General features: G+C 40.7%; 1 protein-coding gene across 1 annotated transcript in view; it reads left to right on the top strand.

Moving 5' to 3' along the window:
- The window catches only part of bsna (bassoon presynaptic cytomatrix protein a), a gene marked incomplete at both ends in the record, with an annotated part of 202253 nt that overhangs the window by 141354 nt on the left and 35354 nt on the right, over nucleotides 1-25545 (top strand). Inside the window, one exon of the mRNA XM_080732459.1 lies at nucleotides 23614-24042. Within this exon, the coding sequence (XP_080588585.1) occupies nucleotides 23614-24042 (429 nt within the window). The remainder of the gene's footprint in view (nucleotides 1-23613; nucleotides 24043-25545) is intronic.

Raw genomic sequence — 25545 nt, 5'->3', positions numbered from 1 at the left:
CTACATGCCCATCCACATGTTCTATAGATCTATGGAGTCTTCCTTATGTTTTGCAGATCTACCTGGCCCAACACCATGTTCTGTAGATCTATGGAGTCATCCCTATGTTTTACCGATCTAGAGGCCCAACACATGTTCTATAGATCTATGGACTCATCCCTATGTTTTACCGATCTAGAGGCCCAACACATGTTCTATAGATCTATGGAGTCATCCCTATGTTTTACCGATCTAGAGGCCCAACACATGTTCTATAGATCTATGGAGTCATCCCTATGTTTTACCGATCTGGAGGCCCAACACATGTTCTATAGATCTATGGAGTCATCCCTATGTTTTACAGATCTAAAGGCCCAACACATGTTCTATAGATCTATGGAGTCATCCCTATGTTTTACCGATCTAGAGGCCCAACACATGTTCTATAGATCTATGGAGTCATCCCTATGTTTTACCGATCTGGAGGCCCAACACATGTTCTATAGATCTATGGAGTCATCCCTATGTTTTACCGATCAAGAGGCCCAACACATGTTCTATAGATCTATGGAGTCATCATATGTTTTACAGATATACAGGCCCATCCTTATGTTCTATAGCTCTATTGGGTCATCCATATGTTTTCAGATCTACAGGGCCATCCCCATGTTCTATAGATCTATGGAGTCATCCATGTTCTCAGATCTACATGCCCATCCCCATGTTCTATAGATCTATGGAGTCATCCATGTGTTTTCAGATCTACAGATCCATCCCCATGTTCTATAGAGCCAATCCATGTTTCTAAGGTCCCATCCATATATTTTACAGATCTATGGGCTCATTCCTAGACCATCCCTATATCCTACAGATCTACAGATTTACCCATATATTCTTTACATCTATGGAGTCATCATGTTTTACAGATCAAAAAGCCCATCCCTGTTTTGCAGATCTAGAGGCGTATCCATATGTTTTACAGATCTATGAGCTCATTCCTAGGAGTCATCCATATGTTTTCAGATTTAGAGGGCCACCCTATGTTCTATAGATCTATGGAGCCATCCATATGTTTTCAGATCTACAGGCCCATCCCCATGTTCTATAGATCTATAGAATGTAATAAGTTCATTAGTTTAATAGTGTAATAGTGTAATAAGTGTAATAGTGAAATGAGTGTAATAATGCAATAAGTGTAATAGTATAATAAGTTTAATAGTGTAATAGTGTCATAATTATAATAGTGTAATAATGTAACACATGTAATAGTGTAATATGTGTAATAGTGTAATAGGTGTAAATGTGTAATAGTGTAATAAGTGTGATACTTTAATAGGGCAATAAGTGTAATAGTGTAATAGCGCAATAAGTGTAATAGTGTAATAAGTGTAATGTGTAAAAGTGTCATAATTGTAATAGTGTAATAATGTAACACATGTAATAGTGTAATATGTGTAATAGTGTAATAGGTGTAAATGTGTAATAGTGTAATAAGTGTGATACTTTAATAGGGCAATAAGTGTAATAGTGTAATAGTGTAATAAGTGTAATAGTCTAATAAGTGTAATAGATTAATAGGGCAATACGTTTAATATTGTAATAAGTGAGATAGTGTAATAGTGTAATACGTGTAATAGTGTAATAGCGCAAAAAGTGTAATAGCACAATAAGTGTAATAGTGTAACAGCGCAATAATGTAATAAGTGTAATAGCGCAATAAGTGTAATAGTGTAATAAGTGTAATAGTGCAATAGTGTAATAAGTGTAAGGGTCGATTCACACTCTAATAGTGAGCCTAACTAATTTCGGTTCGGGAGGGCTCCCCGACCCGAAATTATTTAAGTTCCGGGGGAGTTCATTCATACTTTCTTAACGGCTAGTGCCGAAGTCGCTATGACATGACATTGTTACAGGGCGGATTACATATCTGACTGGCCCTCACGCTGCACGCTGAATGACTGGAGGTCCAGTGATTAGCAGCTCCAGCAGGCAGCACCACCAGTGATGGGGTCTTTTCTCTCTCTCTCTCACTCTCACAAACGATCGAGCATTGTCGAAAACATTTAATCTACAAGCTTACATTATAGACGTGCCGCCCTCTTGCTGCATGCACATAGTCACAACTCGTTGTGGAAAACCTATCAACATGGAACACTAGCAAGGTTGTGTTAAGCTCTTCTTTTCTCTTTAAAACGGTTGGCGACTAGCGAGACACGCAGCAAAGCTGTGTGTGTGTGTGTGTGTGTGTGTGTGTGTGTGTGTGTGTGTGTGTGTGTGTGTGTGTGTGTGTGTGTCGCGCGCGCGTGCCTCCCAGTCCATCACTCTCGTCTACTTATTAGACTATTACACTTATTACACTATTACACTTATTACACTATTACACTTATTGCGCTATTACACTTATTGCCCTATTACAGTATTACACTTATTACACTATTACACATTTACACCTTTTACACTATTACACATATTACACTATTACATTTGTTACACTATTACAATTATGACACTATTACACTATTACACTTATTACACTATTACACTTATTAAACTATTACATTTGATACACTATTACACTATTACAATTATGACACTATTACACTTATTACACTATTACACTTATTGCTTTATTGCACTCATTTCACTATTGCGCTATTACACTATTGCGCTGTAACATTATTACACTTATTACACTATTACACTTGTTGTGCTATTACACTAATACACTTATTACACTCCATAGATCTATAGAACATGGGGATGGGCCTGTAGATCTGAAAACATATGGATGGCTCCATAGATCTATAGAACATAGGGTGGCCCTCTAAATCTGAAAACATATGGATGACTCCTAGGAATGAGCTCATAGATCTGTAAAACATATGGATACGCCTCTAGATCTGCAAAACAGGGATGGGCTTTTTGATCTGTAAAACATATGATGACTCCATAGATCTATAGAACATGGGGTTGGGCATGTAGATCTGTAAAACAGGGAGACTCCATAGATCTAAAGAATATATGGGTACATCTGTAGATCTGTAGGATATAGGGATGGTCTAGGAATGAGCCCATAGATCTGTAAAATATATGGATGGGACCTTAGAAACATGGATTGGCTCTATAGAACATGGGGATGGATCTGTAGATCTGAAAACACATGGATGACTCCATAGATCTATAGAACATGGGGATGGGCATGTAGATCTGAAAACATGGATGACTCCATAGATCTATAGAACATGGGGATGGCCCTGTAGATCTGAAAACATATGGATGACCCAATAGAGCTATAGAACATAAGGATGGGCCTGTATATCTGTAAAACATATGATGACTCCATAGATCTATAGAACATGTGTTGGGCCTCTTGATCGGTAAAACATAGGGATGACTCCATAGATCTATAGAACATGTGTTGGGCCTCCAGATCGGTAAAACATAGGGATGACTCCATAGATCTATAGAACATGTGTTGGGCCTCTAGATCGGTAAAACATAGGGATGACTCCATAGATCTATAGAACATGTGTTGGGCCTCTAGATCGGTAAAACATAGGGATGACTCCATAGATCTATAGAACATGTGTTGGGCCTCTAGATCGGTAAAACATAGGGATGAGTCCATAGATCTATAGAACATGTGTTGGGCCTCTAGATCGGTAAAACATAGGGATTACTCCATAGATCTATAGAACATGTGGATGGGCATGTAGATCTCTTCTATAGGGAGAGTAGGTGATGGAATTAGCTAAATATATGGATAGGATGGTCATGAAGGAATGGTGCAATGTTGCCACCTGCTGGATTGTGTAAATAACTGCAATTGGACATTATTATAACACTTCGTCTTCGTGTTTTTCAGTGGTCGTGTGCACAATGAATACTTTGTCTCCGTGTTTTTCAGTGGTCGTGTGCACAATGAATACTTCGTCTCTGTGTTTTTCAGTGGTCGTGTGCACAATGAATACTTCGTCTCTGTGTTTTTCAGTGGTCGTGTGCACAATGAATACTTCGTCTCTGTGTTTTTCAGTGGTCGTGTGCACAATGAATACTTCGTCTCTGTGTTTTTCAGTGGTCGTGTGCACAATGAATACTTCGTCTCTGTGTTTTTCAGTGGTCGTGTGCACAATGAATACTTCGTCTCTGTGTTTTTCAGTGGTCGTGTGCACAATGAATACTTCGTCTCTGTGTTTTTCAGTGGTCGTGTGTGCAATGACTACTTCGTCTCCGTGTTTTTCAGTGGTCGTGTGTGCAATGAATACTTCGTCTCCGTGTTTTTCGTGCATGCTTCATAGAAAAAATGGGGATACTGTTGTAAGAAATGAATCACAAATACGTACAAAGGTTATTATTTTTTCTGCGAATGCTATTTTTCCTTTTGCGAGGTTGTTTTTTTCTGCGAAGTGTTTTTTTTTTTACAAATACGAAAACCACAATATGCACGTGACCTTCTGATTTCTTGCGAGATATTATTTTTATACAAGGCATGGAGATTGTGTACGAAGTAGTAATTACAATGAGGAGAGGTAAAAAAGGGACTTTATTCGTCGCAAATAAATTGCATGCTTCGTAGAAAAAATGGGGATGCTGTTGTAAAAAATTAACCACAAATACGTACAAAGATTTGATTTTTTTCTGCAAATGCCATTTTTCCTTTTGTGAGATTGTTTTTTTTTCTGCAAAGTGTTTCATTTACGAAGACGAAACGCACAATATGCACGCGTAGCCTCGTGATTTCTTGCGAGGTATCTTTTTTATACAAGGCAACGAGATTGTGTACGAAGTTGTAATTACCACGAAAACAGAGGTAAAAAAGGGACTTTATTCGTCGTAGTTAAATGGCATGCTTCGTAGAAAGAATGTGAACGCAAACGCGTACAAAGATAATAATTTGTTCTGCGAATGCTATTTTTCTTTTTGCGAGGTCGTTTTTTTCTGCGAAGTGTTTCATTTATGAAGACGAAAACCACAAAATTCAGGTATACCTTAGTGATTTTTTGCGAAGTGTTTCATTTTCAAAGACGAAACACACAAAATGCACGAGTTAGACTGAAAAACCATACGACAACACTGAAAAAACGTACGAAAAAATAAAGTCCAATAAAAACTTCCATACTATGGAAGTTTTTATTGGACTTTATTTTTTCGTACGTTTTTTCAGTGTTGTCGTATGGTTTTTCAGTCTAACTCGTGCATTTTGTGTGTTTCGTCTTTGAAAATGAAACACTTCGCAAAAAATCACTAAGGTATACCTGAATTTTGTGGTTTTCGTCTTCATAAATGAAACACTTCGCAGAAAAAAACGACCTCGCAAAAAGAAAAATAGCATTCGCAGAACAAATTATAATCTTTGTACGCGTTTGCGTTCACATTCTTTCTACGAAGCATGCCATTTAACTACGACGAATAAAGTCCCTTTTTTACCTCTGTTTTCGTGGTAATTACAACTTCGTACACAATCTCGTTGCCTTGTATAAAAAAGATACCTCGCAAGAAATCACGAGGCTTCGCGTGCATATTGTGCGTTTCGTCTTCGTAAATGAAACACTTCGCAGAAAAAAAACAATCTCACAAAAGGAAAAATGGCATTTGCAGAAAAAAATCAAATCTTTGTACGTATTTGTGGTTAATTTTTTACAACAGCATCCCCATTTTTTCTACGAAGCATGCAATTTATTTGCGACGAATAAAGTCCCTTTTTTACCTCTCCTCATTGTAATTACTACTTCGTACACAATCTCCATGCCTTGTATAAAAATAATACCTCGCAAGAAATCAGAAGGTCACGTGCATATTGTGGTTTTCGTATTTGTAAAAAAAAAAACACTTTGCAGAAAAAAACAACCTCGCAAAAGGAAAAATAGCATTCGCAGAAATAATAATAACCTTTGTACGTATTTGTGATTCATTTCTTACAACAGTATCCCCATTTCTTCTATGAAGCATGCAATTTATTTGCACACGACCACTGAAAAACACAGAGACGAAGTATTCATTGCACACACGACCACTGAAAAACACGAAGACAAAGTATTCATTGTGCACACGACCACTGAAAAACACGGAGACGAAGTATTCATCGCACACACGACCACTGAAAAACACAGAGACGAAGTATTCATTGTGCACACGACCACTGAAAAACACAGAGACAAAGTATTCATTGTGCACACGACCACTGAAAAACACAGAGACGAAGTATTCATTGTGCACACGACCACTGAAAAACATGGAGACAAAGTATTCATTGTGCACACGACCACTGAAAAACACAGAGACGAAGTATTCATTGTGCACACGACCACTGAAAAACACGGAGACAAAGTATTCATTGTGCACACGACCACTGAAAAACACGAAGACGAAGTGTTATAATAATGTCCAATTGCTGTTGTTTACACAATCCAGCAGGTGGCAACATTTCACCATTCCTTCATGACCATCCTATCCATATATTTAGCTAATTCCATCACCTACTCTCCCTATAGAAGAGATCTACATGCCCATCCACATGTTCTATAGATCTATGGAGTCTTCCTTATGTTTTGCAGATCTACCTGGCCCAACACCATGTTCTGTAGATCTATGGAGTCATCCCTATGTTTTACCGATCTAGAGGCCCAACACATGTTCTATAGATCTATGGACTCATCCCTATGTTTTACCGATCTAGAGGCCCAACACATGTTCTATAGATCTATGGAGTCATCCCTATGTTTTACCGATCTAGAGGCCCAACACATGTTCTATAGATCTATGGAGTCATCCCTATGTTTTACCGATCTGGAGGCCCAACACATGTTCTATAGATCTATGGAGTCATCCCTATGTTTTACAGATCTAAAGGCCCAACACATGTTCTATAGATCTATGGAGTCATCCCTATGTTTTACCGATCTAGAGGCCCAACACATGTTCTATAGATCTATGGAGTCATCCCTATGTTTTACCGATCTGGAGGCCCAACACATGTTCTATAGATCTATGGAGTCATCCCTATGTTTTACCGATCAAGAGGCCCAACACATGTTCTATAGATCTATGGAGTCATCATATGTTTTACAGATATACAGGCCCATCCTTATGTTCTATAGCTCTATTGGGTCATCCATATGTTTTCAGATCTACAGGGCCATCCCCATGTTCTATAGATCTATGGAGTCATCCATGTTCTCAGATCTACATGCCCATCCCCATGTTCTATAGATCTATGGAGTCATCCATGTGTTTTCAGATCTACAGATCCATCCCCATGTTCTATAGAGCCAATCCATGTTTCTAAGGTCCCATCCATATATTTTACAGATCTATGGGCTCATTCCTAGACCATCCCTATATCCTACAGATCTACAGATTTACCCATATATTCTTTACATCTATGGAGTCATCATGTTTTACAGATCAAAAAGCCCATCCCTGTTTTGCAGATCTAGAGGCGTATCCATATGTTTTACAGATCTATGAGCTCATTCCTAGGAGTCATCCATATGTTTTCAGATTTAGAGGGCCACCCTATGTTCTATAGATCTATGGAGCCATCCATATGTTTTCAGATCTACAGGCCCATCCCCATGTTCTATAGATCTATAGAATGTAATAAGTTCATTAGTTTAATAGTGTAATAGTGTAATAAGTGTAATAGTGAAATGAGTGTAATAATGCAATAAGTGTAATAGTATAATAAGTTTAATAGTGTAATAGTGTCATAATTATAATAGTGTAATAATGTAACACATGTAATAGTGTAATATGTGTAATAGTGTAATAGGTGTAAATGTGTAATAGTGTAATAAGTGTGATACTTTAATAGGGCAATAAGTGTAATAGTGTAATAGCGCAATAAGTGTAATAGTGTAATAAGTGTAATGTGTAAAAGTGTCATAATTGTAATAGTGTAATAATGTAACACATGTAATAGTGTAATATGTGTAATAGTGTAATAGGTGTAAATGTGTAATAGTGTAATAAGTGTGATACTTTAATAGGGCAATAAGTGTAATAGTGTAATAGTGTAATAAGTGTAATAGTCTAATAAGTGTAATAGATTAATAGGGCAATACGTTTAATATTGTAATAAGTGAGATAGTGTAATAGTGTAATACGTGTAATAGTGTAATAGCGCAAAAAGTGTAATAGCACAATAAGTGTAATAGTGTAACAGCGCAATAATGTAATAAGTGTAATAGCGCAATAAGTGTAATAGTGTAATAAGTGTAATAGTGCAATAGTGTAATAAGTGTAAGGGTCGATTCACACTCTAATAGTGAGCCTAACTAATTTCGGTTCGGGAGGGCTCCCCGACCCGAAATTATTTAAGTTCCGGGGGAGTTCATTCATACTTTCTTAACGGCTAGTGCCGAAGTCGCTATGACATGACATTGTTACAGGGCGGATTACATATCTGACTGGCCCTCACGCTGCACGCTGAATGACTGGAGGTCCAGTGATTAGCAGCTCCAGCAGGCAGCACCACCAGTGATGGGGTCTTTTCTCTCTCTCTCTCACTCTCACAAACGATCGAGCATTGTCGAAAACATTTAATCTACAAGCTTACATTATAGACGTGCCGCCCTCTTGCTGCATGCACATAGTCACAACTCGTTGTGGAAAACCTATCAACATGGAACACTAGCAAGGTTGTGTTAAGCTCTTCTTTTCTCTTTAAAACGGTTGGCGACTAGCGAGACACGCAGCAAAGCTGTGTGTGTGTGTGTGTGTGTGTGTGTGTGTGTGTGTGTGTGTGTGTGTGTGTGTGTGTGTCGCGCGCGCGTGCCTCCCAGTCCATCACTCTCGTCTACTTATTAGACTATTACACTTATTACACTATTACACTTATTACACTATTACACTTATTGCGCTATTACACTTATTGCCCTATTACAGTATTACACTTATTACACTATTACACATTTACACCTTTTACACTATTACACATATTACACTATTACATTTGTTACACTATTACAATTATGACACTATTACACTATTACACTTATTACACTATTACACTTATTAAACTATTACATTTGATACACTATTACACTATTACAATTATGACACTATTACACTTATTACACTATTACACTTATTGCTTTATTGCACTCATTTCACTATTGCGCTATTACACTATTGCGCTGTAACATTATTACACTTATTACACTATTACACTTGTTGTGCTATTACACTAATACACTTATTACACTCCATAGATCTATAGAACATGGGGATGGGCCTGTAGATCTGAAAACATATGGATGGCTCCATAGATCTATAGAACATAGGGTGGCCCTCTAAATCTGAAAACATATGGATGACTCCTAGGAATGAGCTCATAGATCTGTAAAACATATGGATACGCCTCTAGATCTGCAAAACAGGGATGGGCTTTTTGATCTGTAAAACATATGATGACTCCATAGATCTATAGAACATGGGGTTGGGCATGTAGATCTGTAAAACAGGGAGACTCCATAGATCTAAAGAATATATGGGTACATCTGTAGATCTGTAGGATATAGGGATGGTCTAGGAATGAGCCCATAGATCTGTAAAATATATGGATGGGACCTTAGAAACATGGATTGGCTCTATAGAACATGGGGATGGATCTGTAGATCTGAAAACACATGGATGACTCCATAGATCTATAGAACATGGGGATGGGCATGTAGATCTGAAAACATGGATGACTCCATAGATCTATAGAACATGGGGATGGCCCTGTAGATCTGAAAACATATGGATGACCCAATAGAGCTATAGAACATAAGGATGGGCCTGTATATCTGTAAAACATATGATGACTCCATAGATCTATAGAACATGTGTTGGGCCTCTTGATCGGTAAAACATAGGGATGACTCCATAGATCTATAGAACATGTGTTGGGCCTCCAGATCGGTAAAACATAGGGATGACTCCATAGATCTATAGAACATGTGTTGGGCCTCTAGATCGGTAAAACATAGGGATGACTCCATAGATCTATAGAACATGTGTTGGGCCTCTAGATCGGTAAAACATAGGGATGACTCCATAGATCTATAGAACATGTGTTGGGCCTCTAGATCGGTAAAACATAGGGATGAGTCCATAGATCTATAGAACATGTGTTGGGCCTCTAGATCGGTAAAACATAGGGATTACTCCATAGATCTATAGAACATGTGGATGGGCATGTAGATCTCTTCTATAGGGAGAGTAGGTGATGGAATTAGCTAAATATATGGATAGGATGGTCATGAAGGAATGGTGCAATGTTGCCACCTGCTGGATTGTGTAAATAACTGCAATTGGACATTATTATAACACTTCGTCTTCGTGTTTTTCAGTGGTCGTGTGCACAATGAATACTTTGTCTCCGTGTTTTTCAGTGGTCGTGTGCACAATGAATACTTCGTCTCTGTGTTTTTCAGTGGTCGTGTGCACAATGAATACTTCGTCTCTGTGTTTTTCAGTGGTCGTGTGCACAATGAATACTTCGTCTCTGTGTTTTTCAGTGGTCGTGTGCACAATGAATACTTCGTCTCTGTGTTTTTCAGTGGTCGTGTGCACAATGAATACTTCGTCTCTGTGTTTTTCAGTGGTCGTGTGCACAATGAATACTTCGTCTCTGTGTTTTTCAGTGGTCGTGTGCACAATGAATACTTCGTCTCTGTGTTTTTCAGTGGTCGTGTGTGCAATGACTACTTCGTCTCCGTGTTTTTCAGTGGTCGTGTGTGCAATGAATACTTCGTCTCCGTGTTTTTCGTGCATGCTTCATAGAAAAAATGGGGATACTGTTGTAAGAAATGAATCACAAATACGTACAAAGGTTATTATTTTTTCTGCGAATGCTATTTTTCCTTTTGCGAGGTTGTTTTTTTCTGCGAAGTGTTTTTTTTTTTACAAATACGAAAACCACAATATGCACGTGACCTTCTGATTTCTTGCGAGATATTATTTTTATACAAGGCATGGAGATTGTGTACGAAGTAGTAATTACAATGAGGAGAGGTAAAAAAGGGACTTTATTCGTCGCAAATAAATTGCATGCTTCGTAGAAAAAATGGGGATGCTGTTGTAAAAAATTAACCACAAATACGTACAAAGATTTGATTTTTTTCTGCAAATGCCATTTTTCCTTTTGTGAGATTGTTTTTTTTTCTGCAAAGTGTTTCATTTACGAAGACGAAACGCACAATATGCACGCGTAGCCTCGTGATTTCTTGCGAGGTATCTTTTTTATACAAGGCAACGAGATTGTGTACGAAGTTGTAATTACCACGAAAACAGAGGTAAAAAAGGGACTTTATTCGTCGTAGTTAAATGGCATGCTTCGTAGAAAGAATGTGAACGCAAACGCGTACAAAGATAATAATTTGTTCTGCGAATGCTATTTTTCTTTTTGCGAGGTCGTTTTTTTCTGCGAAGTGTTTCATTTATGAAGACGAAAACCACAAAATTCAGGTATACCTTAGTGATTTTTTGCGAAGTGTTTCATTTTCAAAGACGAAACACACAAAATGCACGAGTTAGACTGAAAAACCATACGACAACACTGAAAAAACGTACGAAAAAATAAAGTCCAATAAAAACTTCCATATAGAACATGTGGATGGGCATGTAGATCTCTTCTATAGGGAGAGTAGGTGATGGAATTAGCTAAATATATGGATAGGATGGTCATGAAGGAATGGTGAAATGTTGCCACCTGCTGGATTGTGTAAACAACAGCAATTGGACATTATTATAACACTTCGTCTTCGTGTTTTTCAGTGGTCGTGTGCACAATGAATACTTTGTCTCCGTGTTTTTCAGTGGTCGTGTGCACAATGAATACTTCGTCTCTGTGTTTTTCAGTGGTCGTGTGCACAATGAATACTTTGTCTCCATGTTTTTCAGTGGTCGTGTGCACAATGAATACTTCGTCTCTGTGTTTTTCAGTGGTCGTGTGCACAATGAATACTTTGTCTCTGTGTTTTTCAGTGGTCGTGTGCACAATGAATACTTCGTCTCTGTGTTTTTCAGTGGTCGTGTGTGCGATGAATACTTCGTCTCCGTGTTTTTCAGTGGTCGTGTGCACAATGAATACTTTGTCTTCGTGTTTTTCAGTGGTCGTGTGTGCAATGAATACTTCGTCTCTGTGTTTTTCAGTGGTCGTGTGCAAATAAATTGCATGCTTCATAGAAGAAATGGGCATACTGTTGTAAGAAATGAATCACAAATACGTACAAAGGTTATTATTATTTCTGCGAATGCTATTTTTCCTTTTGCGAGGTTGTTTTTTTCTGCAAAGTGTTTTTTTTTTTTACAAATACGAAAACCACAATATGCACGTGACCTTCTGATTTCTTGCGAGGTATTATTTTTATACAAGGCATGGAGATTGTGTACGAAGTAGTAATTACAATGAGGAGAGGTAACAAAGGGACTTTATTCGTCGCAAATAAATTGCATGCTTCGTAGAAAAAATGGGGATGCTGTTGTAAAAAATTAACCACAAATACGTACAAAGATTTGATTTTTTTCTGCAAATGCCATTTTTCCTTTTGTGAGATTGTTTTTTTTCTGCGAAGTGTTTCATTTACGAAGACGAAACGCACAATATGCACGCGAAGCCTCGTGATTTCTTGCGAGGTATCTTTTTTATACAAGGCAACGAGATTGTGTACGAAGTTGTAATTACCACGAAAACAGAGGTAAAAAAGGGACTTTATTCGTCGTAGTTAAATGGCATGCTTCGTAGAAAGAATGTGAACGCAAACGCGTACAAAGATTATAATTTGTTCTGCGAATGCTATTTTTCTTTTTGCGAGGTCGTTTTTTTCTGCGAAGTGTTTCATTTATGAAGACGAAAACCACAAAATTCAGGTATACCTTAGTGATTTTTTGCGAAGTGTTTCATTTTCAAAGACGAAACACACAAAATGCACGAGTTAGACTGAAAAACCATACGACAACACTGAAAAAACGTACGAAAAAATAAAGTCCAATAAAAACTTCCATAACTTTCATCACCCTCTTTCTTTACACCGGATGAAATCCTTCAGTGTGTGTGTGTGTGTGTGTGTGTGTGTGTGTGTGTGTGTGTGTGTGTGTGTGTGTGTGTGTGTGTGTGTGTGTGTGTGTGTGCGCGCGTGCGCGTGTGTGTGTGCATGTGTGTACGTGCGTGTATGCGTGTGCGTGTGCGTGTGTGTGTGTGTGTGTGTGTGTGTGTATGTGTGTGTGTGTGTGTATGGGTGTTTGTGTAGGGTATTGTATCAGTAACTTGGTGCATGTGAGCATGGAACAGAATTAGAATTAGTCTTTTCGTCATGAAAATGTCACTTCTCTCCTACAGACAACTCCCTAGGAGGTACTTATATCATACACACACACTGTGTGTGTGTGTGTGTGTGTGTGTGTGTGTGTGTGTGTGTGTGTGTGTGTGGGTGTGGGTGTGGGTGTGTGTGTGGGTTTGCTACAGAATGAACGTATTAACAGAACTTTTGCTTTCATCCTCTAAATGCCACTGTGATTATAATAGTCACACGCGCATTCACGCAGGCACGTACGTACTGTACGTACGCATGCATGCATGCACGCGCACACACGCACACATGCATAACACTCCTCTGTTTGCCTCATCCCGATTTCCGCCACCCCCCCCCCCTCTCTCCCTCTCTCTCTCTCTCTCTCTCTCTATACATCCATCCAGCTTATAACTGCTGCTGTCAGCGTAATACACACGATGGACAGCTCATAGAAAGAGAGAGGAGATACAGAGACATAGTCAAATCAAAATGAATGCTTGAGAACTGAGTTTCAGTGAAAGAAACGTGACACAGTCCATCAGGTTTTTCATTTAGCTGGAACTGGAAAGATGAGGCTGAGATGAGAGAGAGAGAGAGAGAGCTTGGACTAAGGGATTCGATTGAGGGGACAGGAAAAGAGAGGGTAACACTTTCTCATAACCTCCAAAAAAAGAGAGTAAGAGAAAAATACCCAGTAGTGACCAACACTTCAAAGTAGCAGCCTCCAGTTCACACGGTGTAATTTCTGTTTAGCGACTCCAGGTACAAATGTGTGTCGTGCATGTGCGTGTGTGTGTGTGTGTGTGTGTGTGTGTGTGTGTGTGTGTGTGTGTGTGTGTGTGTGTGTGTGTGTGTGTGTGTGTGTGTGTGTGTGTGTGTGTGTGTGTGTGTGTGTGTGTGTGTGTGTGTAATAAGATAAATCCTGTTGATTTATCAAGGTGCAAGTCTGAGATCGTACAAATGTAACCAAATGGGCATTTGGGTCCCGGAATCAATAGGGGTAAATTTAGTATATTACATTTTTTGTCTGCGACAAATACCAAAACATATTGTGAGTAATCAATAGAAAAAAGGTCATTTTGGGGGTGAACTACTCCTTTAAGAATTCAAGAGTACATGCTTTTAAAAATACTGTTTATATTACAAGTAAAATAAAAATAAGAGTACATTTCTTATTTATCACATCAATGAATTACTGTAATTGTTTCACAATTAATTTATAGGACCTTGTAACTCTTTTTTTCAGAGTAACTCTGAAACCACCTGCACTTCGATAACCTCTTGTCAAAACAGCCAACCTAAAAGTACTCCGTACTATTCAGCCTTCCTAGAAATGTACTTGAGTACATGTAAAATATTTGGCCTTGGAAATGTACTCAATAAATACTCAATAACAATAAATACTCACTAAAGTACAAATCCACAGAATACTTCATTACAGTACTCAAGTACATTTACTCGGTTACTGTCCACCTCTGCATGTGAAGAACACAGAAGCTCACCACTCTGAACAAAGCGTGCACTGGACATACACACGTGGAGTCATTGTACTGTACGTCTCTTTCTGTCTTGTCTTAGCCAGTGGGATATCCTCCTTCTCTCCTCTGTTCTCCTACTGCTTAGCCTCCAGCCAGACAGGGTTCCGCCATTTTACGCTTTACTCTGTGTGTGTGTGTGTGTGTGTGTGTGTGTGTGTGTGTGTGTGTGTGTGTGTGTGTGTGTGTGTGTGTGTGTGTGTTTGTGTGTGTGTGTGTGTGTGTGTGATAGAGAGAGAGAGAGAGAGGAGAGAGAATGCTGCCTAAAGCTGCAGCCAGTGCTGAGGAAGTGTGCACTGAAGTGGAACAATGACATTCTGGGTAAAAATAGCCTTTACTGTCAGAGAGAGAGTGAGAGAGAGAGAGAGAGAGAGAGGGAGAGAGAGAGAGAGAGAGAGAGAAGGTGGGGGGTGTAGAGGAAGAGAGATAGGGACTAGGAGTGATGGAAACAGAGAGGCAGGAGGAGAGTTGGAGTTGAATAACTGGGAGTACAGAAATGTAATGTGAACGAAAATGAATAAGACAAACGTGAAGAGAATGTCATACCGTAGATTGGAGCTGAATGAAAAGAAAAAAAGTGGAGGGGAAGGAGGTGAAGGGAGAGCCATATAGAAGCAATTCTGATCAGTAATTCGGGTACCAGAGAAATAGCTTGTATCTAAGTTAGAGTTGTCAGAGAAAGCTCAGCGGAATGTGTTTTATTACATCTATTTATGCAGGGTTGGATTTGGATTTAGAATCCGCCATGCTTCTGCTTTGCCTTTTGATATCCCAGTGCAGTGGGGATAAGAATAGCAGCGAGCCACTTCATGCCACGCTACGCTACACCTGCTATTTTTTAACAGTTTCGAAAAACCTGCAAAAGTGTGAGAACTAGTGATTTAGGAGACATTTGAATGGACCTCACTGTCGGGCAGAAACCTCGTATCTCCAAGTTTCAAATATGTATGTTTATTGATAAATTAAAGCTTAATCCTACAATAGTGTCGCACAAAAGTAGTGAAAATAGCCGATCTACAAGCTTGTAAATCGGCTATTTCCGCAATGTTTAGTTTTTAAAATAAAATAAAAACAGAATGTTTTAATTTGGACATACAAGGTTTCCACCCGACAACGACGATGTGCAGTGGTGAGGTGGTCTCCCCGCTCTTCCACTGAGAAGTGTCTACCCTGGTGCTATGTGTGGTAGGAAACCTACCAGCAGACAATATGAATGTGCCGCCATCTTTATTATCTCTGCCAGGCAGGGGGAACATATTGCAATCGTGTGTGTGTGTGTGTGTGTGTGTGTGTGTGTGTGTGTGTGTGTGTGTGTGTGTGTGTGTGTGTGTGTGTGTGTGTGTGTGTGTGTGTGTGTGTGTGTGTGTGTGTGTGCGTGCGCCCTTGTGCACACGCACGTGTACTGTAATAATGTTGTGCGCTCACAAGGAAATGTTATTACCCATATAATTGTGTGGCTACTGCAACACTGACCCCCTGCACTCCTTAGTGCTGACTGCTTCTAGTTCTACTATTGATGAAGTCAGAAATGATGCTCACACATTTGAGATTTGTGAGTCACACAAGATAAGAGAGTATGGTCAAGGGAAAGAGAGAGAGAGAGAGACATACACATATACAGCAAAACAGTGTTTACAGATTATAATAATAGAGGTAAGAGGAGACAAGAAGAGAGCAAGGGCCGAAAGTATTGGGAGAAACAGTAGAGTCCATTATCTACTGAGATATTATTATGATTATAATTATGGAATACTTTACTGAGAGAGAGAGAGAGAGAGAGAGAGAGAGAGAGAGAGAGAGAGAGAGAGAGGGGAGGGGTGTGGGCGATGACTAATGGAGGGTTGAAGTCTAAACACAAATTCATCAATAAAGGAGAAACATACAAAAATAATAATGACTGAAATGGGCTGGCAAATGGAGAATGCCTGCTCAACATAAAAACTGATTTAAACAAGGCAGAGACAGAGAGAGAGAGAGAGAGAGAGAGAGAGTGTGTGTGTGAATGCACGGCGCAAGGCAAACATTAAGAGAACAGACAGACAGAGCACTTCAAAGAGGAGGAGGAGGAGGAAGAAAGAGGACTGGTGCATCATGGGGCCAGTTGGAAAGCTCTTGTATGGATTCCATTAATGCTACTCGCTGGGTTAAGTGGCAGAGATGGGGAAGCTGTACTGGGTCATAACTTACATAAACCCACACACACAGGGGCGTCACAATGGGGGGAAAAATGGGACTGAGTTACTAGGGCCCAAGGTGGAGGGGCCTGGAATTATTTTATACTTTAGCTATTGAAAAATACAAGATATACAAGCTCACAGCATGGCTGCGAGCTTGTAGATTGTCTATTTTTAAAAAGTTGTGAAAATGTGCAAATCTTTGAATATAATGTATTTTTTTAAGCGAACATTTGTAACTCAAATTTTGCTTCTGGGGGGTCCCTGGAACGAAATATTTTGAGATGGGGGTCCGTGGCCAAATACATATCATTCTGGGGGTCCTTGACATGAAAAGGTTTGAGCACCACTGACATAGAAACATGGGTTTTTCAAAAAACCTTCAAAGACTTTTAGAATACATTTTCAAAAATAGCAGATCTACAAGGTCGCAACGTGGCACTCGGTGCCACGCTGTGAGCTTGATATCTGCTATTTTTCAATAGTTAAAGCACAAAATAACGCAGTGAATCCTTGTACCCAGAGACCAGAATTTGGTGCGACACCCACCATGCACACGAACATTTGCGCACATGCACAAGACACCATTTGATTGTTTGGGGCCAGTCATATGGTTATAGTGTAGCTCTCAGCGGGTTCAGGTTAAGTTTAAGTTCTGTTTAGGGGAGGTTTCATTTGATTGTAGTTAATTAATGTTAGTTAAAGGACGACTTCACCACTTTTCAACCTATATCTTCATATAAAAAGAATCTGCTCTGTCTGTGTCTTAGAAGGGTTGTGTGCAGTTCAGAAACCTGTCTATCAGTGACATCATCGTTATGCAGAATTCGATAAAGATAAAGAAAAAGTATACTTTTATTGTCGTGGGAACAATGGCATTATAGCATGTTAACCTTTCAGGAAAAGAAAGCCTGCAGTCTCTATTAGCTTGGATTCCCCATCGACGATGGTAGGCGGGTTTCTGAACTTCCTACAGCACTGAGGCACTGACAGACCGGGTCGATTTTTCTTTTTTCCTTTTTGCTATTTTATCATGAACATTACTGAGGACCAATTACAGTATATGTATGGGTTGAATAGTGGTGAGTGAGGTCGTCCTTTAAGGTTAGGTTAGGTACTATTAGTATAAGTTTAAAGAGGACGTAAGTGATATTTCTTTGTTAAATAGCTCTATATTCTGGTTATTATTCTAATAATAACAATCTACCATTTTCAGGTGACACATTTTAGCCTGATCTCAGACTGATCTCAGATTCTGAGCGATTTACAGGGGAGGGAATTTTTTGCGAGCGTGCACGCGCGCGTCCGCGCGCAAGTGATCGCGACGCACGGTGATCGAGACGCACGGTGGAAGCGACGCACGGTCGCGGAGTGTGTGTGTGATTGTGTGTGTGTCTCTGTCTGTGCCAGTGACTGCTTCCACACAGAACTGCGACCAGAAACATGTAATCAACTGCAACATTAACAGCTTGGTGAAATCAGCGCGCGCGTGCGTGTGTGCCTTCCTCAGCCTGCCTGTGTGTGTGAACTTCGTTTGAATTGTTTCAATTGCTGCGCGGATTGGATATTCGTTAGACCCACCCCCACCCCCCCGCGCTCATTGGAGCAGCCGAAAATAAATCCCGATTCATGTACTCAGCTCCAGACCAGAGAAAGAGTCCACTCTGAGAGTGGGCGGGGTCTATGGTCTGGAAGCAGGCTAGACACATTTGGCATTTCAGAACGCAATGACATGTGAAATGGATCTGGGATAGCTCAACGCATCCGTGGTTGTTCTTGCGTGGTTTCAGGCTGACAGTATATGGCTTTAGTTTGGCTTTGGGGTAAAGATCTGGGGAGGGCATTCAGTAGTGTCCAATAGCTTATCAGGGTTTCCTTCACCAATGGTGTCCGGCAGCTCATTATCCACAGCCTTATACGTTTCTACACAACCGCTGGAACTTTTTCAATCAACACATTTCACCAGGGAGATGTGGTGTTTGTCGTGAGAGAGACGGCAAAGGAAGAAAATAAACAACAACTTAGAGTTGAAGTGAAGCATTAAACTTGCTGGCAGGTCTTGACTGGAAGCTTTTAGCCTTCGGTCAATAACTCATTTGATCACAGTAATCTATCTATAAATGCGAGAAGTCTCTGCGTGTGTGTTTGTAATCCGCGTATCTCGAGAACCGTTCGTCCCACCGGCTTCAGATTCGGCACGCGCGTTCCCCGCCGCGGCATGGAGTGCAGTGCCGGGCCTCGACCCGACCCGACGCGCGGTTTTCCCTAACCGGCGCGAAACGTTCGGAATCTCCTTATGCGGAAATCGGCGCAAAATCGGCGCAAGCGCTGACTCATTGTGACATCACTGCAGTGCCGGGCGCAAGCACTGAGTCATTGTGACATCACTGCAGGCAGATACAGGGGCCTAGCCTCGACCCGACAGACTGAGATCTCCATATATGGGCATATGGGCAGATACAGAGATCTCCATATATGGGCAATACAGGGGCCTTGCCTCGACCCGACAGATATCTCCGTATATGGGCATAAAAGGGACACAGACAGATATTTGCTGACTCATTGTGACATCACTGCAGTGCCGGGCGCAAGCACTGAGTCATTGTGACATCACTGCAGGCAGATACAGGGGCCTAGCCTCGACCCGACAGACTGAGATCTCCATATATGGGCATATGGGCAGATACAGAGATCTCCATATATGGGCAATACAGGGGCCTTGCCTCGACCCGACAGATATCTCCGTATATGGGCATAAAAGGGACACAGACAGATATATCTCCGTATATGGGCATAAAAGGGACACAGACAGATATATGGGCATAAAAGGGACACAGACTGAGATCTCCATGACAGATATCTCCGTATATGGGCATAAAAGGGACACAGACTGATACAGAGAATGGGCATATGGGCAGATACAGAGATCTCCATATATGGGCATATGGGCATAAAATGGACGCAGATATATGGGCATAAAAGGGACACAGACTGAGATCTCCATATATGGGCATATGGGCAGATACAGAGATCTCCATATATGGGCATATGGGCATAAAATATGGACACAGATAGAGTATATGGGCATAAAAGGGACACAGACAGATACAGAGATCTCCATATAATGGGGTTTGCATTAAAGGGTGGGGCATTCATTCCCTATTTACATCGTTCCCGAGTTGGCCAGGTCGCAAACTCCATATATGGGCATAAATGGGCACAGGCAAACAGATGGTCAAACCAGGTCCTACAGAGATCTCCATATATGTCAGAAAATGGACGTAGACAGACATATCTCTCCATATATGGGCATAAATGGACACACGCAAACAGATGGTCAAAACGGATCCTATGACAACAGGTATAATGGGGTTTGCATTAAAGGGCGGGGCATTCATTCCCTATTTACATTGTTCCCGAGTTGGCCAGGTCGCCGACTAGACGCTCGGGCGGCCGAGCTTCTAGTAATAATAATTGAAAAAGCCGCTCTGTTATATTGATGTATATGAGCCCACAGTTGATTTGCACTGGCTTTCTTTCCATCACGCCCTCTCTCCATCCCTCTTGGCCCTGCCCTGTCTGTCTGTACCGGTATGTCTGTTTACACCATTACCTTTCTCTCTTTTTGCTTTTTATTAGTTCTTTCCTCTCTCCCTCTCTCTCTCTCTCTCTCTCTGTTTGGCATGTGTGCAATTGGTTGTCGGTGTACTCTTTTTCTGTGTTCTTGTAGCCAGTGATATATTTTTGACAGCAAATTGTCATCTAGCTTTGGTCATAGTCTTTTGAATAAAAAATCTAGTCTTAGTCACGTTTACAGTCACCGGAAATGTTTTGGTTTTAGTCTGGTTTTAGTTGACGAAATATCATAAAATACATTTGTGCCGTATTTAGAAGCTCACCTGACGGTCACTGTTACTAGTTGAGGAAATATCATAAAGTCTTAAATCTATACGTAGTTGATTGTAAACATTATGTTGGCATGCCTTGATGGCGTTGTAATGCCTGGTTTGTACTTATAGCCGATCTACAGTACAACGCATCAGCGACGGAGCGTGACACAGCCAGCCAAGCATGAAATAGCTTGTTGTTAGTTCTACTGGATCTCTTGTCCGCTAGTCCAGTGTTTCTCAAACGTTTACATTTCAAGGTCTTCCCTTAAAGGACACTTTTGTGGGGATCATATTTTAGATAGTCATTAGAGAAAAGAAAAGAAGAGTGTTAAAATGTTTTCATTTACTATCATTTTAGTGATTTTAAAGATTTTGATTTGTGGCTAAATATGTATTTTTAGACACAATAAGCCCATTCCCAATGTACCGCTGTACCGATGTACCACAATCTTTCGTGACTTATGGGGGCTGGTGTAAATAGTAACAAAGAAATTGTCAGCTATTGTGTCTAAAAAGACATATTTAGCCACTTGTACGCATGCCCCAACCACTGAAATGAAAATACAAAAATGGCTAAAACGATAGAAAGCAGTAAATGAAAACATTTTAACACTCATCTTTTCTTTTCTCTAATTACAATCTAAAATATGAACCCTTGTTGTAAAAAACTAAAGTTGTCCTTTAACTCTGACAGTATACAAATGGAACCAAATGGACCTGTTATGGTCCATTTGGTTCCATTTGTATGCTGTTAGAGTTACAGTCTTGCATGGGTCAATTTAGACCCCCATAAAGGAACCCACAGACTCCCTGTAATCCACTTTGAGAACCATTGCGCTAGTCCTCCCTAGCATTTAATATCCATGTCTAGTTTTTAATTGTTGAACAAGTTGTCAACATATATAGTCATAGTTTTAGTCATCATAGCTTAGTTTTTAGTTAGAGAAAAAGGGAAGTCGACAAAATGAACACTGCATGTAACACAAAATGAACACTGCATGTAACACCCTCCCCGACCCCCACAGCCTGCCTTACCTATTACAGTGAGAACATTACCATATAAAAGGCACATTGATCGGGTGATTTTTCAAAGTCTACACACAAACACTCTGCAGAGATGAAGCTGCAGCTATGTATATTACGCATATACACTACTATTCTTGAGAGAGCACCTATTGGTTGTTGACAACGTTTGCGTTATTGAACTTCAGTCAAGATTACGGCCGATCTACAGTACAAGTTCACAGTACTGTAAGTCTGCTATTCTTGCCGAATGTCCCCCCAAGAGTAGGGATGCTTGGGTTCAAGTGTTTAAGAGCAGTGCAATATGCTCAGCACAAGGGCATATTCGTCATTTACACAGCATTGGGAGGACAGCCTCAAACCCCTAAATTCCCAAGAGCAAACTGATGTCCTTGTGTGGGAAGAGCAGAGTCATCAAAAACCAATCTACGGCACCTCAAACAGGCCGCCTGGAGTAGATTAGACACTGCCCAGTAGATGCCCAGTGACAACACTGATTCTAATAATTCTACACTGACATTTCATAGGTTTTTTCATAGAAATTGTGACCCCATTATCCCTTGTGGAGTGCCTCAAGTGAAGAATTTGAGTTCCAATTCTTCCCCAACTTTGCAGCATTGTACGTAGACATGCCATCTCCTTCTGTAATAGTGAAGTCTAATGACATATCTAATCTATATACAGTGTCTTCATAAAATATGGAGTAAAATATATATGAATATTCAATCTATCACCGCCAATTATTCAGTTTTCTGCTGATTTACAAACAAAGTCTCGCCTACTGTTCCTCTCCTCCCACATCAGCAGCACACAGAAAGTCCCCCAAATAACAAACACACAGGCGAGAACGAACTCACCACTATGCCTGGAGATATTGTTAGTTCACCTGTCCACAGCACAGGTCACACCAGTTCAACAGACACAAAATAAGGCTCCAAGTGTTTGTCTGGGTGTCACTGCTATTGAATGAGCATGCATTTGTGTGTATGCTTAAGGCAGATAAAGTATAACATAAGTACGTTTTTTGTACATAAGTACATCAGCATACAATAGTGTCGCACAAGAGTAGTGAAAATAGCCCATTTACAAGCTTGTAGATCAGCTATTTTCACTATTTTTTGTTTTTAAAATAAAATAAAAAAGGAAGGTTTTGGACATACAAGGTTTCCACCCGACAACGACGATGTGCAGTGGTGAGGTGGTCTCTTCCATTGAGAAATAGTCTAACCTGGCGCTATGTGTGGTAGGACAGCTACCGGCTGACAATATGAATGTGCCGCCATCTTTATTATCTCTGCCAGGCAGGGGAACGATATTGCAATCGTGTGTGTGTGTGCGTGCGTGCTACTCATCCTGTCAAAGAGAAGAAGTTAATTTGTTTGGGACAGGGTGTATGTATCTGTCATTATGAAGTTGGCCTTTTACACATGCACCATATGTCATCCTGCCCAACAGCAACTGTCTGAAAGACTCATTGCCAGTGTGTGTGTGTGTGTGTGTGTGTGTGTGTGTGTGTGTGTGTGTGTGTGTGTGTGTGTGTGTGTGTGTGTGTGTGTGTGTGTGTGTGTGTGTGTGTGTGTGTGTGTGTGTGTGTGTGTGTGTGTGTGTGTGTGTGTGTGTGTGTGTCTGTGTGCGTGCGTGCGTGCATTTATTAAGTTGCATCGCATGACTTCTCGTTGACACTGGTAATGACACATCCTTGATCATTGTCTCTTGTCTCATTTGTCTGTTTCAGAAGAAGGAATGGCTCTGTCTGAACTGTCAGACCCAGAGGCTGATGTCTGGAGGCCTGGCCGACGACCCTCCACTTCCTGTCCCTCACCCTTCCCCCAAGCACCAGCCAATGGGCTCACCCCGTCACTCGGCACCGGCCAATCAGCAGAGCCCTCTCTCCAAAGCCTCCACTCAGCAGGGGCCTCAGACCAAACCCCAGACGGGACCAACACCTCCGACCACAACAGCAGCCAAACAACCCACGGACACCAAGACCGCAACGGTGCCGGCCTCCCCCGCCCATGCTGAGACCCAGAAACTCTCCAAGACCACCGAGGACAAACCCAGAGCTGAACAAGAGAAACCAACTGCCAAAGAATCCAAACTCTTACAGAAGACAGGGGAACAGATAACCCCCGTCAAAGAGATTAAGAAGTCCAGACATTATGACGTGAGTTGGTTGTTTTCTCTGTAATAACACTTTGCTTTACAAAGGCATATTCCAGAGTATTAGCCTGCTTTCCCATGGCCCCCCATGGATTGACCATATGCACACTGCAGCCATTTTGCTCTTAGTTTATTTTCGACGATGGGAAGTTGCCCAACCCCGCCCCTCATTGTAAGTTGCCAATAGAAATGCTAATACTATACATACGTACGTTTAGGCTTTAGTTCAATTTGACGTCTACTTTTTATTTAGTGTTGCTGTGCATTTTACAAGATGCTTATATAAGAATATGCAGGCTGGCTAATACACTAGAATAAAGCTTGATTAGTGTGCATGTTGCATTTTGCATTTCCATCCTTGCTCAGCTTTGCATTCATGCAGTCACACAACCAGACCTGGAATCACCTGGGCAGTTCTTTCTCAGGATGATCTAGTTGTGGTTTATCAGTCACTACAGTGAGTGAAGAAGAGTGAAGAGACAGTAAAGGGAGTTGATTGAAATTAGATATGGGTCATGAGTCAAATTTTGGCTTAGCAGTTCAACCACCAGAAATGCTTTTTGTGTTCCTGTAAAATCTCATCTCATCACATTGCGTTTACCTTGAGACAGCCCAATATAAATCCTGCACAGTTAGTTCTCTTTTGGCCACACTGACCTTTATCAGGTATTCAGATACCTGATGAAGGTCAGTGTGACCGGAACATTGTATTTCCGTTGAAAGTTTTGTAAGTGAAGAAAGTGTGCAGAATTTCCTTTTTCCTGTCTCATGCATTGACTGCCTGCTCCTACGCACCTGTCCGTAAAGTACTAAAGTAGTACAGTAAAGCAAGGTCCTTTTTAACTACCTTTATCAGAATAAAAAATATATATTTTGTGTCAGAAAAGGGTTGTGTGCCTAGCAATAATGCACTGTTTAACACTCAAGACGTACAGTATATACTGTATACTGTATACTGTATCGTCAAATCCCACCAAAAACCTTCTCACCTGTGCCTCACCTGTGCTTTTATCTGCTTCACTGTGAAGAAGAAAAATGAGAAGAGCAGTGGACCGCTCTCACCCGTGCAAACGAAAAAACAAAAGACATGACAAGTCACTGAGAGATTTCTTTTGACTCCACTTCAAACACTCACAGGAGCCTGGAGGGTATATTTATAGAAGCGAGTTGAACCAACCATTCTTCTGTTTCAGACTGTGTGACGTCCGTTCCTCTTTGGAAAGCGTGTCATTGATTCTGTCTTTGCAGAGTGCTGAGACTGCAGGTGGCACCACGACAGCATACGGTACACACCGTACATTAACCTGGGAACAGAGTCAGAGGAGTGGAAGTGAGATTGTGTGTGCGTGTGTGCGTGTGTGTGTGCGTGCGTGCGTGCGTGCGTGTGTGTATGCAGGGGGTATGAATAAAAAGCAAGAAAGAGAGAGATAATGTGGCCTTTTCTTACACCGTGATAGATGGTTTCTCGAAACAACAATAGAGGTTTTGGCAGAACTTGGCACGTTAT

Source organism: Nannobrachium achirus, assembly GCF_963921795.1.
Source record: "Nannobrachium achirus genome assembly, chromosome: 9".
NCBI classification, from domain to species: Eukaryota; Metazoa; Chordata; class Actinopteri; order Myctophiformes; family Myctophidae; genus Nannobrachium; species Nannobrachium achirus.
This window is presented reverse-complemented; position numbering and strand designations above follow the sequence as displayed.